This window comes from Schistocerca piceifrons, chromosome 2 (assembly GCF_021461385.2).
Source record: "Schistocerca piceifrons isolate TAMUIC-IGC-003096 chromosome 2, iqSchPice1.1, whole genome shotgun sequence".
NCBI lineage: Eukaryota > Metazoa > Arthropoda > Insecta > Orthoptera > Acrididae > Schistocerca > Schistocerca piceifrons.
Window position 1 is genome coordinate 1,061,928,618 of NC_060139.1, and position 20,456 is coordinate 1,061,949,073.

A 20,456-nucleotide genomic window follows, 5' to 3' on the forward strand; every position below is an offset into this window, starting at 1 on the left:
ACAAAAGAAATTCACTCTGGTCATCGAAAAGTTGCGAATCTGTTTCATTTTCACTTTCGCAGTCTTATTTGATCGGGCATAGGTTGTCGAACGATAAATAAAAAATGCAAAACGATATATACACTGCTCGTACCAGAACGAAAAATGCTCCTAACATAGCACACAAAAGACGAATAAGTCCTAGCCAGTGTTAGGGGTGTAAAAAAAGAGGAACTAGCATCTCGTCTTATCTGACAGTTGCAAAGATATTTAAATCAATACATTTTGAATTATTCGCGCTTTTTTAATTGTTGATATGAATACTCATGTCATGTAATAATATGCAACATGTCAAGTGGTGTAACATATACGTTACGTCTTGTCGTATAACATAACACATTCCATCCTGTCTTCCAACATGACTTTCGTCATGCAGTCCAATATGACATGTGTCAGTAATGCTTAGGGTGCATGTATCCTCATCCGGGATAGTACCTATTGAAGATGCATCCCATTCTCTGGAAGCATATGAATTTTTGTCTATTTGCTCTTACACACCTCACCATACTTTTAACGGGGGATGGGTCTAAGAGAGTTCACTGCGGTGGGCAAGTAGGGTTAAAACTTAAAAAAGCGCGAATGTGTTAAAATTTTCTGATTTAAATGTCTTCGAAGCTGTCAGATGAGTCAAAGGTCCAATTCCATTCTTTTTCATCCCTAACTGTGCCCAGGACATATTCGCCTTTTTTCGCTACAATTTTTCATTCTGGTTCCCAATTTTCCCAACGATATTTTTGACGTCAGACTGCCATATCTTGGCAGCCGAAGCAGATTTTTGTTGACTCGGGCGAAGTCTTACCTGGTGTAGGTCTCTTATTGTCTTCCGAACAATGTTGCTTATATCGTGGCAATGGATATACCTTTCACAAAATAACAGAACGACCACAAATTACACGTATTTGTCTAGCTTCTTACAAAAGTTGAACCGAATCGTAAAAGTCTGAAACGTAGATCTGTTTTTTGCACTTATAATCCGAATTAGTCTAGATATTTTAAAACGAGTTTGCAATTATATTGTAATACTTCATTATTTATTTGATTCACTTTAAACTGTTTCTGTTCATTTAGATTTACTTTAAGCCATCGTATGTCCACAACGGACAGAGATTATGCGATAAACGAAATAGTTTCGACTTTATCCATTTCTCTACCTTAGTGCAAAGTCAGAACTGATTTGTACAAGTTTAAAGTAGTCTATAGAAGTGGCGCTGTTCAAAAACCTCCAAGGAAACCGTATTCTGAACGTAATATCGAAACAACCAAGGCACTTTCAAACGGATAAAACTTGTCTTAAAGCGAAAGTGGACCTAATTTCAACCATCACTCTCGCTCCAGTCCAGCGTTATTTATGGGTGACGGTTTTTAAACGTAAAATTCGAAAGAGGATGGCTGTTTTTGCATGTAAAATCCGAACGGCGCACGTAGAAATGGTGCCATTACCTGAGCATTAATTTCAGGCCAGTTAAAATCTTTTACAACAGGAATTAATGGCGCTGTAACGGTACTATATGTTCTGCGTTGCTAAAATTAATTTCACAACAGCCGCCAACAAGCAACAGCTACAACGGAAACAGAAGCCATTCACGAAGTACGACTGGTAGTACACATTGTAACAGCATATATACTCATGGATAAAAACACCATGGCACAAACAACATAGGCTAGCGACAAACAAGAAATAAAAAATGTTTAACATTATCAATATGCATTCCAAAAACCAAACAAACACCCAAAGACCAGCCCTGAAGACCCAATGGTACCGACCGGTCGCCGTGTCACCCTAAACCCAGAGGCCATCACTGGATACGGAGGGGCCCGTGGTACGCACCCTGCTCTCCCAGTCGCTATCAGTTTTCGTGACTGGTGCTGCTACTTCTCAGTCAAGGAGCTCCTCAACAGACTGGCCTCACAAGGTCCGAGTGGACCCCTTTTGCCAACAGCACTCGGCGGTGACCCAGCCAAGTGCTAACCAAGCCCGACAGCGCTTATTTCGTTGAGCCGACTGGAAATGGTGTTACCACTGCGGTAAGGACGTCGGCTAATATACATTCCAACCAACTCAAAAACGATTACAAATAAATATCTACCCAACTGACAATTGTCAAATAAAGTTTAAAAAGCATAATAACACTCCTTCTGTAATAACAATAATCAACCTAACACAAATAAAAATATAAACCTTCTCAATCGTTTTTTAACTGTAGGATTTCTGGCACCCACCTCGCGAGAGAAGTGTTTCAACGATAAGTCAAGTAAAGGATCTCGCGTGGCCTCCCTAGCGTTTTCGAATTAGGTTCCCCGCCGATCAGTCGATTCAGTGTCTCCTGTTGACACAGCAGCATAAAATTATCACTGCCACGGGAATGAGACAGCTTACGCATTTTCATGGAGTTTTCGCGTTTAATATATTCCGACAATAGACCGTATTTCAGAAAGGAAAGTTAATGTGCTAGGGTGTCACGCATCTCCTCCATTTCCATGTGTTAAGTACGCCGCCAAAATATGACATCATTACACAACGGGTCAAAGACGAACGCCCGATAGCGAACGCTTCGGTTGGCTAGCAACAGTCCCACTCCCGGCTACGCATATTCCATTCGCTTGAGAGCTTCACTAGTCGTCTACACTCATTTCTCGGGATGCCCCGTCTCCTCCAGAAACAGGCACGTCTCTTGGAGTAGAATTCTCAGGAAAGCATCAAGAAAATCTTGACATCGTTCGGGATCAAACGAGCCTGTAACAGTTCAGTGAGGCGAATAAGTGGGCCCGCCCCGGCTGAAACATCCGGCTCGTTGGCGAGCGCGAGGTCCCAGTGCGTATTTACAGGTCGTCTCTCCGTTTAGGACCTCTGCCTGTAGCTCTCGTAAATAACACAACGCATCTACGTTAGTAACTTAAAACCTTAACCCGATAACGGCGTAACGAACGAAAACGTTTTAGGCACACTGACTACTATACACTTAGGTGGCCTGCGACTCCGACTAGCCATCACAGTCGAAATATTTAAAAAAAAATGGAGCGAACAGACGCAAATGGTCGTTCTTTACATGCAGTAAAAAGCATTAAGCAAATAGCGAGTTATAAGTCATTTGAATTGATAAGTACAAATGGTCGTTTCAACTTTGTGATATAAACCACTGGTTAAGCAAATAGGTAAGTTACAAATCATTTGAAAAGAGAGGAAATACAATAAAAAAACAACCTGATTACAAGAGAGAGAGAGTTGATCATTCAGCAGATCTTTGGAGCCAGGACGGAAATGCTTCTAAATTTCTATCTGTTCTAAAATATTCATTTTGCACCCTTCATCCATTATGTGCAAGATTTACATATTAAACAGGGAAAGCTGTGGGTGTAAGTGCTTTTCAGCTTTAAAATGTTGTACAGAGTTGACTCGTAAGCAGTCTCGCGTTCTTCATTTAATAAATGTTCACGGAAGTGAGTCTTAAACGCCCTTCCTGTTTGTTCTATATAAAAGCTTAAAAAGAAAAAAACTTCAGTGTGGTGATCACCACTAATAATCTCACTAATCTTTTTATACGTAACGAGAGACATCGTACTGATGAGTATCTACAGTCAGGGGTATAAAAAGTTCAGTGCAGCGTATGCCCAAGCTTTTATATAGGACAAATAACAAGAGCATTTAAGACTCGGTTCCGTGATCATTTATTGAATAAAGAACGCGAGACCGTCCGAAGTAAATCTTAAAGCTGAAAAGCACTTACCACACCGCTTTCGTTACTTATTGTTGAAATCTTGCACTTAATGGATACAAGGTGCAAAATGAATGATTTAGTAGAGAGAGAAATGTATAAGCATTGTCGTCCGGGCTACAAATATCTGCTAAATGATCAGCTTTCTCTTGGAAACAGATTGTCTTTTGACTGTATTTCCTCTCTTTTCAAATGATTTGTAGCTTGTCTATTTGCTTAACCAATGGTTTATATCATATAGCTAAAACAACCGTTTGTACCTCTCAATTTAAATGACTTGTAACCTCGCTATGCTTTTTACTGCATGTTAAGAACGACCATTCTTATCTGTTTCCTCATGTTGCCTTAATGATTTTTAATGTAATTCATTTTTTATGTATCTTTTAAATGGTTTAACTGTGATGGCTAGTCGGAGCTGCGAGTCACCTATTTGCACAGTGGTCAGTGTGTCTAATACATTTTCCTACGTTACGCCGTTATCTGTCTGAGACTTTTAAGTTACTAACGTAGATGTGCTGTGTTGCAGATTTCCAGAAGGCTTTCGACACCGTTCCTCACAAGCGTCTTCTAACCATACTGCGTGCCTACGGCGTATCGCCTGAGTTGTGCGACTAGATTTGTGATTTCCTGTCACAAAGGTTACAGTTCGTAGTAATAAACGGAAAGTCATCGAGTAAAACAGAAGTAATATCCGGCGTTCCCCAAGAAAGTGTTATAGGCCCTCTGTTGTTCTTGATCAGTATTAATAAGAGACAATCTGAGTAGCCGTGTTAGATTGTTTGCAGATGATGCTGTCATTTAGCGTCTTGTAAAGTCATCAGATGATCAAAACTACTTGCAAAATAATTTAGATATGATATCTGTATGGTTCGAAAAGTGGCAACTGACCCTGAATAAGAAAAAGTGTGAAGTTATTCAAATGAGTACTAAAAGAAATCAGCTAAATTTCGATTACGCGATAACTCACACAAATCTGAAGGCGATAAATTCAGCTAAATACTTGGGGATTACAATTCCAAATAACATAAATTGGAACGATCACGTAGATAATATTGTGGGTAGAGCAAACTAAAGACTGCGATTCACTGGCAGAACACTTATAAGGTGCAATAGGTCTACTAAGACTGCTTACACTACGCTTGTCCGCCTATTCTGGAGTATTGCTGTGCGGTGTGTGATCCGCATCAGGTGGGACTGACGGATGACATCGAAAAAGTAGAAAGATGGGCAGCTCGTTTTGTATTATCGCGAAATAGGGGAGATAGTGTCACAGACATTATACGTGAATGGGAGTGCCAATCTCTAAAACAAAGGCGTTTTACGTTGCGACGGGAACTTCTCATGAAATTGCAATCACCAGTTTTCTCCTCTGATTGCGAAAACATTCTGTTGGCACCCACCTACATAGAGAGAAATGATCATCACGGTCAAATAAGAAAAAATTGGACTCGCTCAGAAAAATTTAAGCCCTTGTTTTTCCCGCGTGCCGTTCGTGAGTGGAACGGTAGAGAGACAGATTGAAGGTGGTTCATTGAACCCTCTGCCAGACACCTGATTGTGAATAGCAGAGAAATCACGTAGATGTAGATGTAGATGCAGCTATTGTTCATAAAAGTCCTAGGTAGATGCCCTAACTAGACAACTAGTAACCACTATAACATTTTCTAGGTTTAATAATGTTTTGTTTAGGCCTGGTGTACATTTTTTAAATGTGTTCAGGGACTGACAGACATTACGCGTTCCAAAAGAACATAATTTCAGTCCTAATACTGAATACACGAACTTCAGATTTTATTCCTATTCTCTCAACCTATTTCATACTCTTTGTTATACAGGAAAGCAGAGTTTCCGTACATGAGGTCTTACTTGAACATTATAAGCGAAAAATATGTAAGTGTGAATAGGATACGAATTCTTTTCTTCACGACGGATATTAGGTTTAGAATTATTAGGCAATCAACAGGTAAAAATATCCTGATTTCATTATGCGAATATCATTTGAGTAAATCGTAAGTTGTGCACTTTCACATTTAACTACTACGTTGTTGTACAACGAAGCGAAGGGAGAGCAGATTGAAAAGGAATCGAAATTTTGGCTTTCACGAAGATGGTTGAACCTCTAACACAAGTCACGTTTAATGGCGTTTTCAAATGTATTTTATGGAGTGACTTAAAGACGTCAGAAAGAACTTTACGTCTGTAAAGAATTCATTACTATAATGCTGAATAAATGCTTTGCGGTCACTACATGAGATATTAACCACATTGTTTAAAATACTTAAAACCACTTCTAGAACAAGTTCTGTTTACTGAATAAAAATTTCGAGCAACGTGCAAATATAATTTCCTCTAATGTGTTGCAAATCATACGACATATAAACAGTTACTTGTAATATCTTGATTGTCTTCATATTCTCGAGTGAATCTCCATAGATTACGGGTTCAGTAATATCGTCTTGAACACAGCAAAGAGGACGCAAGTGAAGATCGGAAGAGACGTACGATACTATGAGTGGGATTTGACAGACTACCGCAAGACCCAAGTGGAAACAAGGTCTATGGAGTGGACGAAATTCCCTAAAAGTTACTATTATCCTTGGGAGGGTCAGATATGACCAAATTTTTCTACCTCGTGTGCAAGATACATGAGGCAGGCGAAATAGGCGCAGACTTCAAGAAGAATGTAATAAAATTGCAATTCCAAACAAGGCGGGTACTGACAGGTACGAATACACTGACACGCTTTATTTACAGAAGAGTCGAAATACCAGTAGAATTCGACACAAGTAGCATAGATACAGAGAAAACTTTTGGCAATGTTGACTGAACTACATTACTTGACATTCAGAAGACAGTATGGAGAAAATATAGATAGCGAAAGTTTATCTGCAACTTGTGCAGTAAGCAGACTGCAGTTATTAGAGATGAAAGCTATGAAAGGGAATCAGCAGTTGGTATTGTTGAGCGACAGTGTGCTAATCTATCCACGGTACTACTCAGTCTGCACACTGAACAGACTGTCAAAGAAAGTAAGGAGAATTTTTGAAAGGGACTTTGATGTCAATGGGGGAAGTAGAAACGTCTTGGCTTGATGATGAAATCGTAATTATGTCAGAGACAATAAAGCAATTTTAAGACCACTTGAACGGAATGGATTTTGTCCTGGAGATGTGTTAAAACATGAACATGAACGGAAGGAAGACAGGGATAATTGTATGGGATCAAATTATATCAGTCGATAATGAGGAAATTAGTATCTGAAACGCTGTACGTAGTCTTTGGACAACAAAATAAATTACATTAGTTTAGGAAGAGAGAATATAAAACGCAGACTGGAAATAACAATAAAAGCGTAGCTAGCAAAGATAAATTTGTCAAAAAAGTATAGAAATGTAAATATCAGGAAATCGAGTGTAACATTGTACACATGTGAAATATGGCCAAATAGACAGTGCAGACATTATTGAAATATTTTGTAATGTGGTGCTACAATATAATGCTGAAGATATGATGGGCATACTGAATAACTGTTTATATAATGAATCCATGAGGCATCAAGGAATCGTCTCTTTGGAAGCAGAGAGACGAGAAGGGTACTGAGCGAGGTTGCTCAGTGGACACTATTCGCTGCTCGGCCGCCGAGCTGGACGGACGTGTGGCGGCAGCGCTAGGAGGGCTGGCGTACACGGCGGCTGTGTGGCTGTTACGAAGGTCAGCAGAGCGCTTTGTTTACTTTGCATCTTTCAGTGATTCAAAATGACAAAATGAACGAAATTAACTGTGAAAGAAGAGATACGGTTAGATTCACTTTTGACTGGACCTGCAAAAGACCAAAGGCTTTTGAAATCAAATGGTGATTTTCAGAAACAGTTAAGATCACAGGAGACGAAATTATTGGCGTGCATCTTCTTTTGTTTCCAATTGTCTTTTTGAAATTGATTTCCTCTTATTTGTGCTCCTCGATTGGTGGCAAAATGAAATTTAACCATGCAGACGGAACAGTTAGTGACGTTCTTGTTTCCCACGCTGGGCTAGGCATTCGAACAGTGAGAGTTTTCGAACTGCCGTTCGAGGTCCCTGCCGGAGCAATCAATGCTGCTCTTCAGCCCTATGGTAGGGTTATATCTAATATTACAGAAAAATGGTCTGAGCAATACATGTTTCCGGTTTCGAATGGAGTTAGATTAAGATTGAGCTCTTACGACATATCCCTTCTTACATGAATATCTGTGGCCATCGCGCTCTCATAATTTATGAAGGGCAGCCACGGACTTTGGCGTTATGTAACGCCACGGGGCACGTCAGAAGTGAGTGCAGTAGAAGGCGTGTTCCTGAGTTACCGACTAACGAGGCGGCTGTCCCAGGACAAGTTGTTAGCATGCAAGTGACGTACGCTGCCGCGGCAGCTAGCCGGGCCCCCTATCAACAGAATACGGCCGAGCAGGCGGGCCCTTCCGACGCGCGCACGGAAACGGGAAGCACCGCGGAGTTGACTAACGATGACAATCAGAATCTGGCCAGTAATGACGTCACTGAGGGCGCACCGCGCTTAGACTCTGAGTCTGACAACTCTTCCAACGGGCGACAAGCTTAATCGATAATACCTGGTGTAGACATGGTAGAGTACGAAGCAGTAGTTACACACGACAGGACCAACATCCCAGAGAGAACTACAGTGGATGGACATAAAGAGGAAGTGATGCAACAAATAACTGACAACCATACGGATGACAGGACACCACAGACAGGTTCAGGAAACGTCAAAGGAAAAGGAGGGGTGCAGGAAGACGAACCAATGACACCACCCATCTCACGTGTCGTAGAAACAGCAGCACCGGCCGACTCCGAAATTAACGGAGCTCAAAAATATTCCGCCACGAAGGCGGGACAGGTGACTTCTCCTCGACCTTCCATGGAGTCGCCAGGAAGTTCACCAAAGGTTTCACCCCGATTTCACCGAAATCATCAAAAAATAAAAAGAGACGAAGAGCACATCAAGCTGCAGAGAACTTGGCCCCTCCTTTAAGAGAGAAGCGGTCGGCGAGTCTTCGGATCGGAACAAGGAACAAGAACGGGCTGACAAGCCACACGGAACATTTGAACCCTTGCATGACAATAAGACATCAGATATGGACAATGAAACCCTACTTGGACAAGGACATGGACACGACATCACCGAGCCACGATTTAACTGGGCGGACGAAAAGGATGATCAGACCGATGCAATGGGGGCGGAAGGGGCTTTTGAGCAAGAATTTTTTTATTAAAATTTGTCACACTGAACTCTAACGAGAAAGAAGAAAAAGAAAAAAGAAGGAAAACCGTCGACGGAATGAAAGTAAAATAAAATAACACTATACATATCTAAACAGAAGTTATTGTACGCGGCTCCAATAACGTGTCCACTATTTACTGTCTTGTAGCGTCTCACAGTGGAACATACATATAACGTGACCACCTTAAACATAAACAAAATTCAGAGTCAAGCAAAGGTAGCTGCACTGAAGGACTTTCTGTGTCAGTCAGATACAGATATCGCCTTCCTGCAGGAAGTTAATGTCAAAGAATTGTATGTTTCAGGGTACAAGGAGGTGTTGAATGTGGCTCCAGAAAACGCGTGTGGAACAGCCATCCTAGCTAAAGAAGGGATCGAGATGACAAACGTGTGCCTTTTAGAGTTGGGGATGGGCATTAGCTGCAAAAGTTTTAACACCACTTTTATAAAATTTTCATTGGTGGAGATCTTAACTGTGTTTTAAATAAAAAGGATCAGCCACCAAATTTTAACTTTTCCCAAGAACTGCAGGCGTTGGTCACCAACATGAAGTGGTTTGACTCGTGGGCTCGTGGGAAATAAAATATCCGACGCTGGTTCGCTTAAATATCACTGGGCACCAACATGAAGTGGTTTGACGCGTGGGAAATAAAATATCCGACGCTGGTTCGCTTAACATATATCACTGGTGCTACACGGAGCAGAATCGACAGAATATATGTCACCCCCACTTTAGCCACCAAAGTCAGTAGTATCGAGGTGATACCAGCTGCCTTCTCTGACCACCTCGGAGTGAGGTGAAGCATCAAATTAACCAGGCAAAAGACATATTGGGGTCGCCGACTAACGAAATTAAATATAAATACCCTCTATGAAGACGCTCTAGCTTTAAAGATGCAAGAAACTTGGCAGTCTGCCTTAAGGATACGTACTGAATATAGAACAACTATTGAATGGTGGACTATGGGCGCTAAGAAAAAGATAACAGCAGCGCTGATATCTTACGCCAGAGAAAGGGCAATGTGGTCAAGACACACAATGGAGTTTTACTACTCTTGCTTATGAGACCTTTACGACCAACTAATGTCTCAAGAAGTCTTTATCAATATTAAAAATGTTAAAGCCAAAACGATAAGTATCAAGAGGGTACATTTGGAGGGATTACAAATCAAATCACACTCTGGAACGACGGTGGAGGCAGAAAACACCTCCATCTACCACTTGATACAACACACAAAAAACAGAAGAAGAAATTTTATTGCCAGCCTCAACGGAAGATAACAGAGTCCTGACAGAACAAAGGGATATCTTAAATGAAGCACATAGATTTTTTCAGAAATTATATTCTGGAGATGCTACTGACGTCAACTCAGTACAAGAGTTTTTACAAAACTCCGGAATAGAGGCAGTTGTTACAGAGGAGGAGAACAGAGGTTTAACGTCAGAAATTACGAATGACGAGGTTTTTGATGTACTCAAATCTGCACCTTCACGAAAGTCTCCCGGCCCAGACGGCCTGCCTGTGGAGTTTTATAGGACCTCTTGGCACCTAATAGGTTTCCAATTCACGGAAGTAGTTAATGACGTCTTGAGGGGAGAGGAAATTCCTGCTGCTTTCAAGGAAAATGTAACTGTACTACTTCCAAAGGGAAGGAGTACGGACACGAAAGATATTACTAATATGAGCCCGATCAGTCTAATGAACTCTGATTACAAGGTAGTTGCGCGTGTATTTAAAGAACGAATGGGACCGATTTTGGAAAAAGTCATTGGATGCCACCAAACGTGTCTCCCTCGATGTACCATTTTTAAGACTGTATGTGAATATCAAGACATTGTTTCTACTTTCTCATCATCGTCAGCGAATGGAGGCATTGCCTTCATTGATTTTGATAAAGCGTAAGACAGAGTTAACTACGGATATCTGTTCAGAACGTTGAAACACGTAGATTTGAATGACGGCAACTTGGCGGTTTTAATGAACATCGTCAGAGGCATACGAACCAAAATCTCAATCAATGGGCAATATACTAATGAAGTATTGATATCTAGTGGAGTTCCTCAGGGAAGCCCCTGTCCATGTTGTTTTATGTGATTTCTCTGGAACCCCTTTTACGGCTTTTGAACACAACCTTAGAAGGCATAACAATAAATGGGCTGAAGACGGTTACAAATGCATACGCTGACGATGTGGGAGTTCTAGTAAAGAGCGATGATGACTGTGCCCAGCTAACGGACAAGTTATTGCTTTAAAGCAGGGTAACTGGTGCGAGGATAAATGAAACGAAAATTCCTTTTTAAATTTACAGGGTCTTGACGATGTACAGCTACCGTGGGCAAACAGGGTGGACCGTCACACTGCTTTGGGCATACCTTTTTACAGTGCCCATTAAGAACAACGGCTGCTAATTGGAAACAGGTGTTTGGAAAGATCAGAGACAGCTTAATACTGAATGAAACGAGAGACTTAAATATCAATCAAAGAATTAAACTAATAAACTGTGCAGTTCTTTCGAAAGCTGCATATGTCGCTCAGATTTTACCAACACCTCCAGACATAGCGAAATCTATAATGAGCACCATCTGTCGATACGTATGGAAAGGCCATATTTTTAGAGTAGCAGTAGGAACGACTACATCGAGACCCGAAAACGGAGGCCTAGGGCTGACAGACCTTCGGAGGAATAACACTGCCCTCTTCATTAAAAGAATGCTAAAACTTATAGAGACGCAACCGAACAGCATAACTGCCGTTCTATTTGACCTTTTTAAACCCGGAAGCATGCAGCCGCCAGCAGATGTTCACAACATAAATTACAATCTAAATCGTATTAAGGATTTTTATGTAGAATTAAGCTACTTGACATGCATTTTAACAGACAAAAATAAGAGGACAAGTAAATATATAGTAGAGAAGTTACAATCACCCGAAAACCAAAATAAAGTGGAGCTGAAGTATCCCAACAAAAACTGGGAAAAAATATAGACTAATATAAATAACAAAACACTGACTAGGGAAGTGCAAGCGTCATGGTACAGAGTTGTCAACAACATAATTAGTACCAATGAATAACTGTACTCAATAGGACTACATGCAACAAATGTGTGCCAAAAATGTCACAATTTGGACTCCTTAAAGCATCGCTTCATCTGTAATGTATACAAGAATATTTGGAATGAAGTTGTATTGCAAGTCGCTTTTCTCAAACGGGCCGATGGAAGAGAAATCACACTACACGATATACTCTTCCCGGAAGAAGTTTCCTTTCCATCACAAAAAACAATGTCATCTTGTGACTATTCGGAAATTTTGTCAATTATGTTGTCAACAACAAAGGCAATGACAATCTACAAGAATATCGAGAATACTTCAAAATATACCGGAACAAAGACCATAAAAAGGAGTTCGGGAATATGATACAAATTTTGTTTCAGAAACAAGGCATCTGTTAATACCTAAATAATATGAAATCGACGGAACAAGACAGACTGCCAAAGTAGGGGATTGCTGTTGAGGGTGAAGTAGGGTGGGGACTTCGTGTGCCCCGGGGCCGATACGGTAGCCGTGAAGGCCTCAACAGAACCCCTGAAAAAGCATGTTTTCCCAAAAAGTAACAGGAGTCAAGCCACAGCACAAGAATAGTAGGGAAAAACTATTCTCATGCATAAGACGTGCATCACTGAAGAAGTTTAATTTCCTCTCTTAATTTTTACTTTTGCTTGTCTCTCATTTTTGTTTAAATTCTAATGGAAGAATAATTTTGCGTTCCGTTAATGCAGTCAACAGTATTATAGAGAGAGTTATTTTCACAGTAATCTTTTCGGATTACAGTTTTCTAACATTGTCTTCAAGATGCAATTCAGTTTCATACCCCTATATATATATATATATATATATATATATATATATATATATATATATATATAAAGTGGGGCATTGAAGCTCGCCGAAGAAGGCGCATAAAGGAGAGCGAATGGAAGGGCTAGAAGGGGTGATGGGAGGCCCTAACATAAGAAAAAAAAAGAAAAAAAGGGATTATCGCACTGGACTCGCATTCGGGAGGACGACGGTTCAATGCCGCGTCCGGCCGTCCTGGTTTTGGTTTTCCGTGATTTCCCTAAATCGTTCCAGGCAAATGCCGGGATGGTTCCTTTGAAAGGGCACGGCCGACTTCATTCCCCGTACTTCCCCAATCCGATGAGACCGATGACCTCCAACGAGAAGGATGGGGTGAGTGCTGGTGTCGTAAAAAGTGAGGACGGAGACTGTGGGTCGAATACAGTAAGTAGGTTGAGATGTGTGTAGGCTGCAGTTGTTATTCTGGAGTGTAGAGAGTTGCACAGGGTAGACTAGCGTTAAGATCTGCATCCAACAGTCTTCGAACAGAACACTAAAACAAAAGCTGTATAAATTTACACCACCAAATACCACCGGTAACGCACTGTACCTGTGGAGGCCATGTCGTGGCGCTGGAGTCAGCGGAAGACTTGATACTGAATTGCAGAGACAGCTGTGGGGTCAGCTCTCGCCACTTTCGGCACTGCTGGTTGCTGTAACACTCCTTATGGCAGACGGGATAGCGTAATCTGAGCGACGCCGTCTCTTCCAAAGCCAGCACAGTTACATAATTTATCGCTGGCATGTTCTACGAACAATTAGTTGGTAATTGTTGATAATGCAGCCGGTTTGGCCGCAGAAAGGATGCCGCTGATGACTTCGTAGAATACTAAACAAGTAAAAAACAAAATGGATTCCAAGACATCGCATCTCTGAAGCCGCTACGGTGATTGATTATGCAAACTGAAAAGCTCGTCACCGACAACAAAATAATTCCACTCTGCTCACGATAATGAAGCGAGCACACTTCTCAGCGACCTCTCTGCACTTAAGGAGGAACTGAAGAAACTATGATCCACTTCCTGATCAAACGACTACGATAACATAAAAATTCGCGTCACTGAAGCACATGCAGAACGTCGATTGAGTTAGGTGAAAGATCGATGCCGAGGGAGCATTTAGCAAAGCAGCAACGAAAACAGAGATTTTTTGTGCTCCACAAAGTATGCTGCGAATACACTGCCGACGCCTGGAGTGTGAATTTTTTTGAGAGAAGGTGATGTACTGGTGCACTCCTAACGGAACACGAGAAGTCCAGTTGTGCAGACACGTATTTAAGTGTGATTGGTCTATCAGCTCAAACGAGAGTCCCCGCATGTTCGAACACCGCAGAAGACGAAACTCGTCTCGGAAAATGGCAGAAAACCCAAAGAGATTCTGGTCATATATAAAGCACACCAGTGGCAGGACGCAATCAATACCTTCACAGAGCGATAACAACGGTGAAGTCACTGATCATAGTGCTACCAAAGAAGAGTTATTAAATACGGTTTTCCGAAACTCCTACACCAAAGAAGAACTGAATATTCCGGAATTCCAATCAAGAACAACTGCCAAGATGAGAAACATAGAAGTAGATATCCTCGGTGTAACAAAGCAGCTTAAATAACTTAATAAGGGCAAGGCTTCCGGTCCAGATAGCGTACCAGTCAGGTACATTTCAGAGTATGCAGATGCAATAGCTACATATTTAGCAATTACATAAAACCACTCCCTCACGGAAAGTTCCGTACCTAAAGACTAGAAAGTTGCTCAAGTCACACCAAAACCAAAAAAGGGAAGTAGGAGTAATCCGCTGAATTACACGCCCATTTCACTAACGTCGATTTGCAGTAGGGTTTTGGAACATATACTGAATTCGAACATTATGAAGCATCTCGAAGAAAACGATTTACTGACACATAGAAAGCACGGGTTCAGAAAATATCGTTCTTGCGGAACACAACTAGCTCTTTATACTCATGAAGTAATGAGTGCTATCGACAGAGAATGTCAAAGTGACTCTATATTTTTAGATTTTCAGAAGACTTTCGACACCGTTCGTCACAAGCGTCTTCTAACCAAACTGCGTGCCTACGGAATATCGCCTCAGTTGTGGGACTGGATTCGTGATTGCCTGTCAGAAAGGTCACAGTTCTTAGTAATAGACGGAAAATCATCGAGTAAAACAGAAGTAAAATCCGGCGTCCGCCCAGGAAGTGTTATAGGCCCTCCATGGTTCCTGATCTATATTAACGACATTGGAGGCAATCTGAGTAGCCCTCTTAGATTATTTGCAGATGATGCTGTCATTTACCGTCTTGTAAAGTCACCAGATGACCAGAACTAATTGCAAAATGATTTAGGTAAGATATCTGCGTGTTGCGAATAGTGGATATTGACTCTGAATAATGAAAAAAGTGAAGTTACTCACAGCAGTACTAAAAGAAATTCGCTAAATTTCGATTACGCGATAAGTCACACAAGTCTGAAGGCTGTATTTTCAACTAAATAGTTAGGGATTACAATTACAAATAACCTAAACTGGTACGATCATATAGATAGTGTTGTGGTTAGAGCAAACTAAAGACTGCGATTCATTGGCAGAACACTTAGAACGTGCAACAAATCTAATAAAGAGACTGCTTACACTACACTTGGCCGCCCTATTCTGGAGTATTGCTGTGTGTTGTGGGATCCGTATGAGGTGGGACTGACGGATGATATTGAACAGGTTCAAAGAAGGGCGGGTCGTTTTGTATTATCGTGAAGTACAGGAGATAGATACGTGAATTCCAATGGCAATCATTAAGACAAAGGCGTTTTTCATCAATCACCAGTTTTCCGATTGCGAAAACATTCTGTTGGCACTCACCTACATAGGGAGAAATGATCATCACGATAAAATAAGAGAAATTAGGACTCGCACAGAAAAATTTAAGCGCTCGTATTTCCCGCGTGCCGTTCGAGAGTGAAACGGTAGGACAGCTTGAAAGTAGTTCATTGAACCGTCTGCCAAGCACTTTATTGTGAACAGTGGAATAATGATGTAGATGTAGATGTAGATGATACACAGATGAGTGCGGGCGGCCGGCACACTGGAGAGCGGACGGTTTTGCGCGATCGTAGACATTCTGCAACAGCCAGTGAATATTTGCGATGCTCTGGTTTTCCGCCAAAACAAACTCACTGACAGTTCTTTGCTTGAAACACACCTCCGTTACAGACACCATTTTGAAGGTTCCATATTGCGCCACGACCTACCGGAATGTCATGAAACCACAGCGGCTTAAGCAGTAATAATACTTACAAAAAGGCCTCGAAGAGTTGACGATTCCATTCGGACGAGAATGTGCAACAGGCAGTAGGGACTTCTTCACGCAACAGGACATACTGTTTCACCCACCAAACGGGTTTTCTTCTACCTGTTGCGTCCGCGGCATGACTTCCTCAATTCCTACGGCAGTTTAACCAGAGTGAGATACCGATTATGGACTGTACAGTCTTCGACCAGAAATATTTTGATCGCCCCTTATGGCCAAAAAGTGCACCAGCAATGGATACGAACGGCCTTCGCAGGTGTAGGACTACACCGACTGCTTGCAGGGAAGGGGGACTGGCGCTTCACAACCAACGTTTGTGGTCTTCCCAGTCATCATCAGCAACTCGCCACAAAGTCAGAATTCTGCACCGACGGATGGCGGATCAGCGGTAACGTTTCACTTCTCGTAGCCAGTGGAATTGAGCAGTTCACCTGGCGGTACGCGATGTAACCTGTAGCAGTCCGATGGAAGGATTTGGGTTTTGGTTTGCCGATTGCGTGGAGAACGTTGACTACCATCATTTGTAGTGCCCACTGTGTAGTACAGAGAAGGTGGTGGTACGGACCGGAGGTGCATTGGTTAGAACGTTGTTTTCACTGCAGCTTCTTAGCAATACTGACCCAGCGAATGAGAAAGCTAATTACTTGACTTCAGTGTACCTAAAGCGAAACAATCAAACATACACAGTACATTGAGGGAAAGAACAGTCTCACCGCACTGTGAGTTAACAATGTCTTCTTTAGTTTACATCGACTTCAGGAATTTGAATTTCCACGATTTTCGACAGGTACCTCTTCACTGATCGCGAAATCCCTGTAGATGGAAATCCCTTGAATATACAGTACATAGCCACGTTAATTGCTGGGAGGTCAGTGATTTTACGTCATTCTCCAAATCGAGCAATATTTAAGTTAAGGTTGAGGGCGCTCCCTTGCCCTTGACGCGGCAAAGTGCCCCTAAAAGATGGAAGAATCAGCAATGGTAAACGTCATGATAGTGCAGAATGCAGTGGAAGCACTGCAATGAAGACACGAAATGTATATCCACAGGACATGTGACCTGTAACACATTCCGGACAAATCCGCTATTCAGATCTCCAGGAGTGAATTGCCAAGGGGCAGATGATCATGATAAAAATATAGAATAAGAAACGAAAGGGAAACGAAGCCTGGAATATCAGAAGTTTGAACGTGAGGAGCTAGAAAATCTATAAATGGAAATACAGGGGCTCAATGTAGATACAATGGGGATCAGTAAAGTGAAATGGGAAGAATACAAGGATTTATGGTCAGACGAGTAAACGATAACATCGACGGTTGCAGCAAATTGTGTAACAGGAGTAGTATTCGTTGTGAATAGGAAGGTACTGCAGAGAGTGGGTCATTGTGAACAGTTCAATAATAGGGCTGTTCTCATCAAAATAGACAGCAAACTAACACAGACTACAATAGTTCTGATACACATGCCGATGTCTCAAACAAAGGACAAGAGATACAGCTTATGAGAATACTAATCGGATAATTCAGTATAGAAATGGAGATGTAAATTTAATGGTCTTTGGGGGGCTCCAGCACGGTTGTGGGAGAATGGGGGAAGGAACAGAAGGAAGCGTTAGGGAAGAATGCGGATTTTGTAGTAGGAACTAGAGAGGAGGAAGGCTAATTGAGTTCTGCAATAAATATTTGTGAGTAACAGCGAATATTCTGTGTAAGAATCACAAAAGAGGGAGGTGTAGTTGGGAAAGGCTGTGAGATACGGGATGATTCAAGTTATATTACATCGTGGTCAGGCAGAGATTAGGAAATCAGATCTTGGATTTTAAACCATACCCAGGAGCAGATATAGACTCAGATCATGACAGTAGGGTAATATCAACAAAATAGTATAGTTGGAGTAGGATTCGTTACGAATGAGAAAGTAGGGCAGGGAGTAAGTTACTGTGTACAGTTTACTTTTGATGAAGAGTAGGCTGAAGTTTACGAGAGTACTCGGGAAGAACGTTCTCTGAGGCTACAGGTACTGCGGTAATGAATAGGACAACAGACAGTTCAGTTTATGAGAAGAGGCTATCTCTGAAAAGGGCAGTCACTGAAATTGGAAAGGAAATCGTAGGTACAATGAAGGTAATTGCGAGAAAACTATGGATAACAAAAGTAATACTTCAGTTGATTGACGAAAAGAGGAAGTACAAAAGGGATATTGAAATTCAGGATTACAGAAACAAAAGTCCCTTACGAATTAAGTGAATAGGTGGCGCAGGGAAGTTAGGTCAAAAGCAACTTTCGGTGAAACTAAAAGCAAGGGCGGTAACATAAATAGTGCAATGGAAATACTATTGCTAAGTGCAGAGGGAGAGCGGGAAGTTAGAGAGAAAATTGAACAGCTGTTTGAGTGGGATGTCATGTCTGATGTGACAGTAGAAGGAACGGGGGTTGACAGGAAAGAGGTTGAAGATCCAGTGTTAGAATCAGAATTTGGACGAATTACGATCAAAGAAGGCAGAAGGGACATATAACGTTCCATCGGGATTTCTAAAATTACTGGGGGAAGTGGCAATAAAACGATTATTCACGTTGTTGTGTAGGATATATGAGACTTTCGGAAAAACATTCTCACAATATCGAAGATAGCAAGAGCTGACAATTGCGAGAACTATCGCACGATCAGCTTAACAATGCGGCCAAACTCCTGACAATAACAATATACACGAGAGGAAAATTCAGGATAGCTTTACGGAAAGTAAAGGCAAAAGAGAGACAGCTCGGACGTTCCGGTTGCTAATAGATGCAAGATGGAAGTGGAATAAAGATACATTAATAGGATTTATTGACATGGGAAAAGTATTCGACAATGTAAATTGGTGCAAGGTGTTCGAAATTCTAAGAACTATGGGGTTAAGATATAGGAACAGATGGGTAATACGAGAGCCAAGAAGGAACAATAAATATGAAGACCAAGAATGAAGTGTTCGGATCAAAAAGGAAATAAGACAGGGATGTCGTCCCACATGTTCAATCTATACATTGAAGAAGCAACAACGGAAATAACAGAAAGATTCGGTGTGGCATTAAAACTCAGGTTGTAAGGGCATCAATAATAACATTCGCTGACGACATTGCTATCCTGCGTGAAAGTGTAGAAGAATTATTGCAGCTGCTGAATGGAACGAACAGTTTAATGAATACAGAATTTGGACTGAGAGTGAATCGAAGAAAGGCGAATGTACTGAGAAGTAGCAGAAATGAAAGCAGTGAGAGGTTTAACACCAGAAGTGGGGAGAAGAATTTAAGGAACTCTGCTACCTAGGCAGCAAAATAGCCCAGGATGGCCTAGCGAGAAGGACGTAAAAGGCAGTTTCATATTGACAAACAGTTGGTAAACAGAAAGAACTCAAAATTCTCTTACATATGCATGAAATACAAATTTTAGCAGAACAAGAAACAAGATTTTTGGACGAAAATGTTACAGAAACCAAAAATCACAGTATGCTAAAAAATTATGAAAGGCATGAGAATACTTGGTTCGGCCTTCTATATTCATAAAAATTAGTAGATAACGTTATATAATGCAAATACAGTTCAGAAAGACTCTCTCTTCTCACAGTGAAATGCAAAAACAAACAGTATACCTTTGTTAACTGCCATGCTCTAATTAATAATGAGAATAAGAAAAATCCGAATAAAGTAGACGATTGCTGGAAAACAAAAATCAAAATTTTCAAAATAAAATCTTATGTTATTAGGGGCTCTTCACATACAAATATGGAGAAAAATTCTTCGAAAAATAGTCCAAAAAAGAACGAACAAAAATGGCATGAGACTAATTAATCTTTCTAAAACACTGCAGCTGAAGTTAATGTCATCTTCCTTCAAAAAATTTCCAGGAAGTGCAAATAGATGGATATCTCCAAATATAACACTAAGGGTGTTCCAGTTAGGTAACGTGGTTACTTTTTAAAGTAATATTAAGGAAATCACGAATATAAAAGTAACAAGGAACAGGGAATTTGATCATTACCTGAGTAAAATCAAACCGAAACTTCTCCCTAATAAAAGTAAAGCTTGATTAAATATAACACAGACAGACTCAACTTCACAAAAGAGGTAATCAAACTTTTTCAAGAACAAATAAAAATTGTTAAATCAGGGAATTGGTAAGAAGTATTCAAACAAATCAATAGGGCTGCGAAGAATGTATTTGGATCAACGAAAATGAACAACAAAACCTGG

The 20,456-nt window shown here is 41.0% G+C and overlaps 1 protein-coding gene across 1 annotated transcript in view; it reads right to left on the bottom strand.

Moving 5' to 3' along the window:
• Window positions 1-13,601, bottom strand: part of LOC124777757 (hemolymph lipopolysaccharide-binding protein-like) — a 36,349-nt gene extending 22,748 nt beyond the window's left edge. The window contains exon 1 of the mRNA XM_047253259.1: window positions 13,476-13,601. Within this exon, the coding sequence (XP_047109215.1) occupies window positions 13,476-13,488 (13 nt within the window). The 5' untranslated portion in view covers window positions 13,489-13,601. The remainder of the gene's footprint in view (window positions 1-13,475) is intronic.
• Between the last annotated feature and the right edge of the window lie 6,855 nt (window positions 13,602-20,456).